This window comes from Quercus robur, chromosome 2 (genome assembly GCF_932294415.1).
Source record: "Quercus robur chromosome 2, dhQueRobu3.1, whole genome shotgun sequence".
NCBI lineage: Eukaryota > Viridiplantae > Streptophyta > Magnoliopsida > Fagales > Fagaceae > Quercus > Quercus robur.
The window spans coordinates 48,735,852-48,746,551 of NC_065535.1; the positions used below are offsets into that span (position 1 = coordinate 48,735,852).

A 10,700-nucleotide genomic window follows, 5' to 3' on the forward strand; every position below is an offset into this window, starting at 1 on the left:
GATTTTTGTTCTTTCTTATAATTTATATTATATCTAAAAGCTGAAACATAGCATTTATTGTTGCTAAGGTCCTGTTGAGCCACATCAACAGCCACATCATCCACTTACAGTTACTGTTACATTTCCTTTAACATTTCTCCTCCCTCTTTACCTCTTTATTTCTCCACTACTTTTTACTTTACTATTAAACTTCCTTCATTATTTTTTCTTTCTTATATTATGACTCTTCTTCTCCCCATTTTATTTTGTATAAATTGATATAATTTCTCCCACTCAATCTATATTTTCCCCACAAAAAACTGTGAGTACTCTCTCTCGTGGATTTTTGTTCTTTTTATAATTTTGATTAAGGTTGATGGTGATTTTTAAAAATATGTGCTTTGGTAATGTGTGTTTTTTAATTTCCCATTACAAAGTCTTCTCTCTTCCTTTTATAGCTTTGATTGAATTTTGATATGAGTTAATACTTGTTTTTTTGGAAATAGGAATTTGAGTTTATGTCAAAACACAATCTACATGGCTATAAATTTGAATATGCCTAACAATTTTTTGAGTAATAAATTATTATAAAGTCTATATTTTATTCCTTTTGTTTTATTTTAATTTTGGTTAAGATAACATTGTAATTTTGTGATGAATTTTTATAATTATGATAATCTCATTATTCCTTAAGAGATGAGAAATTTGAATAATAAACTTAAAACTTATAAAATTTAGTTGTATATCAAATATAACACACTACAACAGAAGTGACAAAAAAATATAGTTCACCTTAAAAAAAATATTAATCAAACATACAAAATATATTTGTACTTTGTATAGATGAAAAGATAACAAAATACTTGTAGAAATCTTAAAAAAAAAACTTAAAGTAATTGTTACTTTTTATATATTACACCCCATTACAAAATATTTAGATATTCACACGCATTGCATGGGTTTGTGGCTAGTAATATATAATTGTTGAAGACATTTGAATATTAATTGACATTCTAATATTTTGCCACATAACTTTTGGTAATCCCACAATTTTATACATCATTTTTTATTAATTAATTTATTATGTCAAAATAAGAGTTTTAAACTGAATACTACTCAACAAACTGAAGAGTTTTAAACTAACTACTACTCAGCAAACTAAAGAGTTTTAAACTAACTACTACTCAGCAGCATGGAGAGTTTTAAAGAAAACCAAAGGCATTTGACTATTAGTTGTCCTTCTAATATTTTGTCATATAAGCTTAGATAGTCTCATAATTTTACACATAATTTTTTATTAATTTATTTATTATGTCTAAATGAGAGTTTTAAATCGACTACTACTTAGCAAACTGAAGAGTTTTACCACAAGTTTTGGTAGTCCCACAGTTTTACACATAATTTTTTATTAATTTACTTATTATGTCAAAATGAGAGTTTTAAACCAATTACTACTCAGCAAACTGAAGAGTTTTAAATCAACTGTTACTTAGTAACATGGAGAGTTTTAAACCAAACCAAAACTTTTACATGAATTTCTCTTTACAGTTACTTTTGTTTTTCATATTTTTTTTCTTTAATATTCAGTCTTTGTCTAACCTTTTTCATATTTTTACTTTTATTGCCCATGTGTTTGTATAATATTTTATTAAAAACCAGACTTCTAGACATAATATTTGATTCTAGAGTTTTTACGAATGGAATAAATGCTAAAAGAAAGCTACCGATAGTTGATGCCACCAAAGTATCTTGATTTTTTTATTCTCATGTTTGATGTCTTAGTTTTGTTAGATGAATACTTTTTTTTTTTTTTTGAGAAAATGTTAGATGCATACTTTGCGCAATAGAATGTTATTTTTGTATCATTCTATTTGCTTTTTTTCCTCCCCTAAAAGCCTCGGTGGAACTTAAAAAATTTACTTTTGTCATCAAATTGTTGTATTTTGTTGTTTTGTGTTCCATAAAAGTTTAAACATGGCATAAACATAAGTAGTATGACTTTGTTTCATCTTATAAAAAGAGATACAATATTTTTTTTCAAATGTGTATATCTTTGTTTTATATTATAAAGATTGAATGGTGAAGATATTTAACAATAGTTAACTATCTGGTGTGCATTGCAAGGTTTTAGCGACTAGTTCTATCGAAAAAGACAATCCTCCAATTACGAGCAATGATACCTGTTTAATCGAAAAGAATAAATTTGAAGAGAAATGCAACTTGAACTTGCATTGGCTAAAATTTCACTAACTGCTGACTGTTCATTAAAAGAACGAAAATCAGGGAATATTATTTCCACTCACACAGAAATATGGTAAAATTACAAGCAATAAGACCTGTTTAATTGACCGCTACCAACTCCCTAACAAGCATTTCCCCCAGCACATGTACATGCAAGTTCAAAATTATGTACAGAATCCATTATCATATACATCTCCTTGCTCCAATGTCAACATGTTCCAATTGTATGCACGATGCTATATGAGGTCTGCGTCAATTTTATGATCAAAATAGAAGTACATGGCTACTTGCAGAAACTTTACATTATTAAACTCTTTCAGGCACACAAATCGACAACTTTCTGGGCAGCCAGCAATGCACAGATTGAGGAAAAAAAAAAAAAAAAAGCAACTATGGCCTACATCAGTTCTTGTGTTGTAGCCTCCCACTTTCCGAACCAGCATAAGGATCAATTATAACATTTATGACAGCTGGTTTCCGTGCAGAGAAGGATTCTGAAAGGGCAGACTTGAGTTCTTCAGGTGTCCCAACAAGATAACCTTTGCCTCCAAAAGCTTCAATTAGAGTATGATATGCTGCACCGGGGACAAAAGAAGTGGGCGCAGGATCATGTTTGTGAGGCCCATCAATTTCTTCAGGGCTCCTCCGGTCACCACCATAGACACCACCGTTGTTAAATACAATTACAACCACAGGCAACTGGTATCGAACCAATGTCTGGAAAAGTCAAGAAAAGCATACACCAGATGAAATTTTTTATATCAAGCAGATAATAAGTAATTAAAAAGACAGCAGATGCAATTGTGGTAGAGGTAACAATAGAAATGAAAACTTCAGTGAAGATAAATGAACAACAGAATTGTAAACAATCCAAAGAGATATTTAAAGATCTCCTATTTATGCAAAGAACAAAATTAAAGTAAAAATAACAATTGAACTTGAAAATCGCCTCTATAAAGTGAAGTTAAAAAAAAACTGCAGATGGACACAAAACACTGCAAATCAAAGCATGTCAATTAGGCTGGTAAATAAGTTGAACCAAAGGGAGGTGGCATCCAATGAAATAAATAGCCTAGAAAAGATATGCTGTTAAGTTTTCCTTCTAAAGGCATATTTTTTGCCCTTCCAAATGAAGAAAATAAAAAGAGTACTGAAACCTCTTTTCAGTACTTGGGACCAAGGATAGTCAAATCTTCTAATAGAATATAGATCAACAACTTATACGGCTAACTCCTTCCTCAAACAAGTATGGAACATAGTCAGGAAGGCAGGAGAAGACTTCACAACAAAAAAGGCCTCAAAATCTAACAACCACCAATTTAGGAAGCAAGCCAAGTCGAAGATTTAAAATGTCCACCTAAATTTCAACACTAAAAGTATCTAGGCAAGGAACCAAAGCTATGCATTGCAGACATCTACAGATCTCCCTGAGGAAGTAGGCATTCATGGGCTTATCTGTGATGCTGATGCCTAATAACTTCTGGAAAATTCAGCAATATCCTCAGACCGGTCCATCCCTGCCAAGGTGGCAGATATTAGATCAGCCATCCTTTCTTTTGATTTTTGCAGCATTTTCCATGAAATCAGGTCAGTGAATAAAGCTGCCCACAGGTTGGAACATCCTGTAATAGAGTGGTGAACATCCCCATCTACAAGACTCCAACTTCCCAGCCTCAGTCCTGAGGGCTGAGGAGGAAGATGGGGCTGTCCCCTCTTCCTTATCGTTTCAATAAACAACCTAACCGAATTGAAACCTTCTTCCTATAAATAAAAAATTTAATCAGCCTTCTAAGATCTTCAACCACAGAGGATCCGATATGTTGAATCTAAAAGAAAGAATACCAAACAGATCAACTATGCCAGCAAATACGTCCAGTTCAACTTTTTCGACGCCTTTTCTTTCCACAGACTAAATAATTTCACCACATCCTTCTTGGCAATGAAAATGGATGAAGGCACAAAATCTGCTACCAGAACATACACAAAAACTTAGGGTGAAAATAGGATAAGAGAAGTTTAAAATGGAAAGGCCTTTAGAATCTGATAACTACAATCATAACCTCCCTATTACTCATAAATTCATACCCACTAGTTCGTTCAAATGTCTCCTAAACATCAAATTCCAACAATAAGAAGCAGGACTTGATTTTTAATGTGAGCCACCAAAGCCTTTATACTATCTGAATCAGTGAATAGATATAGGATACTGTCCTCACAGAAACCCTCACCAACCTCAAAGGAAATCCCCCTCCTATGGATAAGCCACACACACACACACAAAAAAAAAAAAACTCTTTTGCTGTCTAAACCATTACAATTCCCATATTATGAATTTATGTTAGTACCTTACACCCCAAAAGACTCTATATTCCCTACTTTTTTTTCTTCTTTTTTTTTATTTTTAATGGGAAGGCCTTAGCAAATAATACTTTTCCCCTAATTAACAAAACAGAAATGGAACAATAACTAGTTTCTCATAATAAACTGCCACAGCCACTGGAGTTGAAAACACAAGAAAATAGGTAAATTTATTGTAATACTCCAAAGTTTAGTGATATTACCACCCCATGAATTAAACTTATTCTCCCAATATCTGGGATGGATATCAAAACTTTCAAGCTTTTAAATGCTATATATATAGCAGGTTATCACTCTTCCTCCTTGCTTTACTCCCTTGTAGAAGACTACAATATATAAAGTGTCAAAGTGATTTATTCAGATGACAAAACACTAAAATCATGCTAATACAAAGGAACCCTTACCAGTAACTTTTTAAACCAAGACATCTGCATACGTCATATCAGAATTTAACTAGGTGATGCATCCAAGATCCAAAAGATTCTACTGGATCCAATACTTTAGGGGATGTGAGGAAGCTCTAAAGAAAGACCAAGCAGTTATGTGTGTTTTGGCCAGATTAAAACTGTGATAAGAGCTCTTCATGGTTTCAAAATAGTTAAACAGTTCACTTGTCCACTTGAATACATGCATCCCCTTTTTGATTGGCAATCTAACTAAAGCATGCTTCTTAACAGCCAATTTGAATGATATTTGGTTACCATTTCCAATTGATAATTAACACTTACTTATCAAAAAAAGATAACTAACATGCAATCTCCATTTACATAATGTCATTGGGTTTGGTTCCCCTCCTGTTTAGCAGCCTCCAGTTATCTCCCATTTTAAATAAGATGACTGACACAGCATATGGGCAATCCAACGGTTATAAATAAAAACCACTCAAACGCAAATTTTCTCACTCTCTCTGTTTGTCTCATTCTCTCTCTCATCATTTCTTCTCTTCGGCCCCTCCCATTCCCAACTCAGAAAATCAAGTCTTCCTTGTTTTTCTGTAAGAACAATAAGAAGTTTTGCACCATAATCATGATATTTGTTGGTGGGATCCCATTTTCTTCTTCCTCATCTTTTTTCTCTCGTGCTCTCTTCACTGTTTCCTTTTCTTTTCTTTTTTTTCCCTTTTTTTTTTTTTTTTTTTTTTTTCCTTGGAACTTTTTCCATCTTGTCTATTTCACTCTTTTCCTGCGATTTTTCAAATACCCATTTGCTTAACTGTTGAACATTAACCCCAACCACTGTTTTTTTTTTCCCACTCCTTAATTTGTTTAGTGGTCAAGAATGATGGGAAAAGAAAAGAAAACAAATGATTGTGTAAATAACTGTTTTCCTCAATTAGGACAAAAGTTTAAATTTTATAGAATAAAAACAATAAGCTGCCATGGGAATTTTAGGTCCGGCCCCTTCAAAGCATAATCCAAACATGGATTCCTACTAGCATAATTAAATGATTATCATTCCTTTTAATCGATTTGGTTGAGTATCCGATACCTTAAATCTTGGGTCAAGCCATTAAGGTGAATTTCTAAGAGCATAGTGATCTTGTTAAGGCTTTTGCAGGCAAAGTGCTGACAGAGGCAAAGAAAAGAAGAAACGAGAAAGTGATGGAGAGAGAAACAAATTAGGAAGGAAAATCTGTGTAGGGTAGAAGAGAGAAAAAAGAAGACTTGATTTTCAGAGTTGGGAGTTGGGACGGCGAACTGGGAGTGGTAGAACAGTAGAAGAGAAGAAATGATGAGAGAGAAAGAATGAGACAAACGGAGAAAGTGAGAAAATTTGGTTTGAGTGTTTTGTTTTTTTTTTTAATAACCGTTGGATTGCCTATACGTCATGTGTCAGTCATCCTATTTAAAATGGGAGATAACTGGAGGCTGCTAAATGGGAGGGGAGCCAAACCTTATTTCATTAAGGATCAAAACAAAAAGCAACTAATGTTGGCAGCCAAGTAGAATGATTGTAGTTCCACCATTTAGCCAATCAAGAGGCTTTATAAAACTATCATTCATGATAACCACATCAGCCTATCATACACCACAGGTACACAGCCAACAACTAATGATCAGAAAGCACCAAATGGTCTCCAGACCATTACAGTGCCCACATGATGGTCAACCAGTTTAAGTGACCAAATATAACCAAACAGCACCCAATTATACAGGAATATTGAACAAGTCAAGGGCATACTACTTCAGAGCAGCCACTTGTGGCTAAGATGTGAGAGGGAAACAAGAAAGGCCCACTGACATATGACTGTAAACAGGCAGCTGAATTGAGAAGTGAACAACCAAAACTGGAGAGGCTCAGGTTAGTAGCTTAGTACTTATTACTTGCATGAAAAACCAAGAGTCCTTGTGTTACTAGCACAAATGACACGAATGCAATAAATCAATGTCATATGATTATAAACACAGATGCAGGCACCTCCAAACCTTGGACACTCCAAAATCCCCAGCATGTCCGTGTTCGATCCAGACACACCAGGGACAAGAGCATGTGTGTTTTCAGTGTGTCAGGAAGAAAAATTATAAGTTTTTCATACCAAAAAAAAAATAGAAAAAGAAAAAATGCTTTCATTTTAGATATGTTTTAAGATTTTGATGGTTGTTATTTTCTTTTTCAAACTTAAAATAAACATAATATATATATATATATATATATTTTGATAAGTAAGAAATTTATTGATATCAAAAAAGGAACACCCCAATACACAGGGAGCGTACAAGGGGTTAAACAATTCAAGAACAAAAATTACAACTATTATGTTTGTATAAACTAATTGTTGTATCGCCACTGTGTCGTGTCCTAATTTTTCAAGAATTCTAGTATCATCATGTATTGTGCATTGCTGTGTTGTGTTGTGTCTGCGTCCGTGTCCATGTTTGTTACACAGGCACAGATACAAGTTCCATACTACAGCAGTTTCACTAACAGACTGTATAGACAACAGCAAACATCAATTACAACTATTTTAATGAGGGCTGAAAACAGCATTGCACCAAATGAAACATATCACAAGTAGAGGGCTCCCTTGTTGTTAAAAAGAAATGAAGTAATTGGCGTCAATTCTTCTTAAAGAAATCCTTTTTCCCTCAATAAAGTGGGGTTTTTTTGTTTTTTTTTTTTTGTTTTTGTTGTATAGGTCATTTTGAAAACAAAAATGAATGCAATTGATGTAATGCTTCAGACTAATCAGTCACATGCAAAGTATATGGTAAGTAAGACAGTACATTTGTATTTTATTCTCATCAAAATGAAACGCTGGAAGAAAACAAGGTAAGGAAAAATAATCTAGAGGATGATTTGAGAGGAAAAGTAAAAGTAGAACATGGAATGCCTTCATGGAAGATTAGTTATACATCATTTTTCTAGAAAGACAGGAGCAGTAGGTACCAAAGTGCAAAGAGAACATGCATTGCAGATTCTAAAACCTAATACTGGGAAAGCTAAATATTGAACGAATGAAGGCAGAAACTCACAAATGCAATAAATAAATAAATAAATTCATGATGTGCCCTTCATTTCAGTATCAGTTTGGCAGTCAGAAGAAGTATGAACTCATCCAAGTCAACACCATCTCATTTTGATGAAATGTTTCTCTGTTTGAAGATTTAGTCCCCTTATATTACTGTCTCATGCAGGCCGGGGTTCCAATTCTTGAGTAAAAAACAAGATTTCTATGCATACTCAACTCAATCCACATATTTCTCTACATACCAACACGACAGCCTAAAATTTGTCACTGATGGAAAGCCAGAAAACATCTAGATTGATAAATCACCACTTGTCCTAAAAGCTTGAACAACTCCGCCTTAATAAGTGACACTAACAAGTCGAATTTTTAAAATTTTAAATTAGAGAAGAGTGGAGATTGTGTTTGAACTCAAGTTACTTTGATACCATGATAATGCTTAACCTCATAGGAAAGAATGAATTCTAATCACTTACTATTATTCTATCATCATAGTCGTTTCTTTCATTATGCTTGTTAATTAGAATGCAGCCCATTAATCACACAACACAAAGAAAAGAAGACATAAATTTTCACAAAGCATTAGCTTATACTATATATAGAAAGAGAGAGAGAGAGAGAGAGAGAGAAGCATACCTCAACTTCCATAGCACTAAACCCGAATCCAGAATCCCCTTCAACCGCAACCACCAGCCTCCCTGGCGACGCCACTGCAGCCGCAATGCAATAACCAAGACCAATCCCCATAGTCCCCCAAGTCCCAGCATCCAACCTAGTCCTCGGCTCCGTCTGAACCAACACCGCCCTCCCAACATCCATCGTATTGGCCCCTTCAGAAACCACCACCGGAGCAGGACTCCCCACCGCCAATATGGCATCCCTTATAATCCTCATCGGAGTATAGAAATTAAACGGTACCACATCCTTCGCCAATTGCGCCTCCAATCTGACCACATTGTCCTTCACTTTCTTCTTCAATTCCTCAACCCAAGGATGAGATTTCCCCAAACAAAATGGCTCATCCTTGATAGCTTTGTTCACACTCTCCAATACACATTTCGCATCTCCAACTAAACCAGCACCCACATTCACACTCTTTTTCCTCAACTCTATCTCTTCCTCGCTTATATCCACTAAGATAAACACCACGTCCTTCGACCACTTCGGTGGCTCACCGAAATGCAACAACCAATTCAACCTCGCACCGATCACAAACGCCACATCGCATTTCCCAATCGCTAACGATCTCGCTGCCGTGGCTGCGAGCTCGTGCGTATCGGAGATTAACCCCTTCCCCATCGGAGTCGGAAGGAATGGAATTCCGGTACTCTCCACGAGTTTCTTCAATTCATTCTCCGCTCGAGAATACGCCGCGCCTTTTCCGAACACAATCAACGGCCTCTTCGCGTTTCGGAGCAACGACACCGTTTTTTCGATATCCGAAACGTGAGTTTCGAGAGTGGCGTTTATGAAGAAAGTTTCGGCTGCCGATAAGAGTTTCTCGGCTTCTGCAATTGTGACTGTTTGATGCAATAGGTCCGATGGGAGATCCAGATAGCACCCGCCGGGTCGACCCGAAGTGGACCAGTGGAGGACTTGAGCGACGGCGTTAGGGATCTCGGACACGTGTTTGGCTTTGATTGAGAATTTCGAGAAAGGCTTAACGGCTTCGATCTGATCGAGTTCTTGAAAATCGCCTCGTCCGACGTCGTTTTGGTCGCAAGAGCCAGAGATGAGAACCATAGGCCAAGTATTGATCATAGCGTTGGAGAGGCCAGCGAGGCCGTGGACGCAGCCGGGGCCGGAGACCGTGAGGAGCACGCCGGGGCGGTGCGTGAGGTAGCCGTAGGCGGAGGCGGCGTATCCGGCGGACTGTTCGTTGTGGAAAGCAATGAAACGGATTCCGAGAGATACGGCGCGGTTGGCGAATGATGTTACGGGAATTCCGACCACGCCGAACATGTGCTCCACGCCGAAGTGGGCGAGGGACTTGGCTGCTAACAGGTTTCCATCGATGGTTTGGTCTGCTTCTGCCATTGGAGATTAGCAGCTGAACTTTTTTTGGTATTGTTTTGTATACTATATATTGTTTGTGTGCATTGGCAAAGGTGGGTTATGGTGTATTTATAAGTAGAGCTGGCTGTGAATTTTTGAAGAAGGGAGTCCAAATTTATGGTAAAGGTTTGTCAGTCAAACTTTTGGTGGTTGAACTCCTGTCGTATCTATCCTTCCTCACTTTTGGTTCATTTCTACTTCCTCATTTTTATGATGAAAAACAAAATTAAAGAAAATCATAATAAAATTTTGATAATTACAAATTTAAACCATTTAAAATCAATTCTTACTTTTTTTTTATTTTTATAACATCAATTCTTAATTCTTATTTGGTTTATTACCAAACAAATATTTTTTGAAATCATAATAATCATTTGTTGGAAATATAAGAAAGTATCACTTGAGTAATAAGACTTTTTTAAGTTTTGATACATATTTGCTTATTTTTCACAGAAATTTCTATTTCTTTATCCTATTTAAATATTTTTTATTTTTTATTTTATTCCCTTTGAGAAAGAGAAAAAAAAAAGATAACTGAATATTTTATTGAGTTCGCATAAAGTTATATTGGGTTGAGCAACTGAGAAAAAAGTATGTTGAA

General features: G+C 35.5%; 1 protein-coding gene across 1 annotated transcript; it reads right to left on the minus strand.

Moving 5' to 3' along the window:
* Window positions 1-2,243: 2,243 nt before the first annotated feature.
* Window positions 2,244-10,246, minus strand: LOC126713837 (2-hydroxyacyl-CoA lyase). Its single transcript, XM_050413717.1, has 2 exons — window positions 8,681-10,246; window positions 2,244-2,937 (listed from the first exon to the last, which is right to left on the minus strand). Exons 1-2 carry the CDS (start codon window positions 10,079-10,081, stop codon window positions 2,623-2,625), a joined length of 1,716 nt encoding a protein of 571 aa, XP_050269674.1. The 5' UTR covers window positions 10,082-10,246; the 3' UTR covers window positions 2,244-2,622.
* Between the last annotated feature and the right edge of the window lie 454 nt (window positions 10,247-10,700).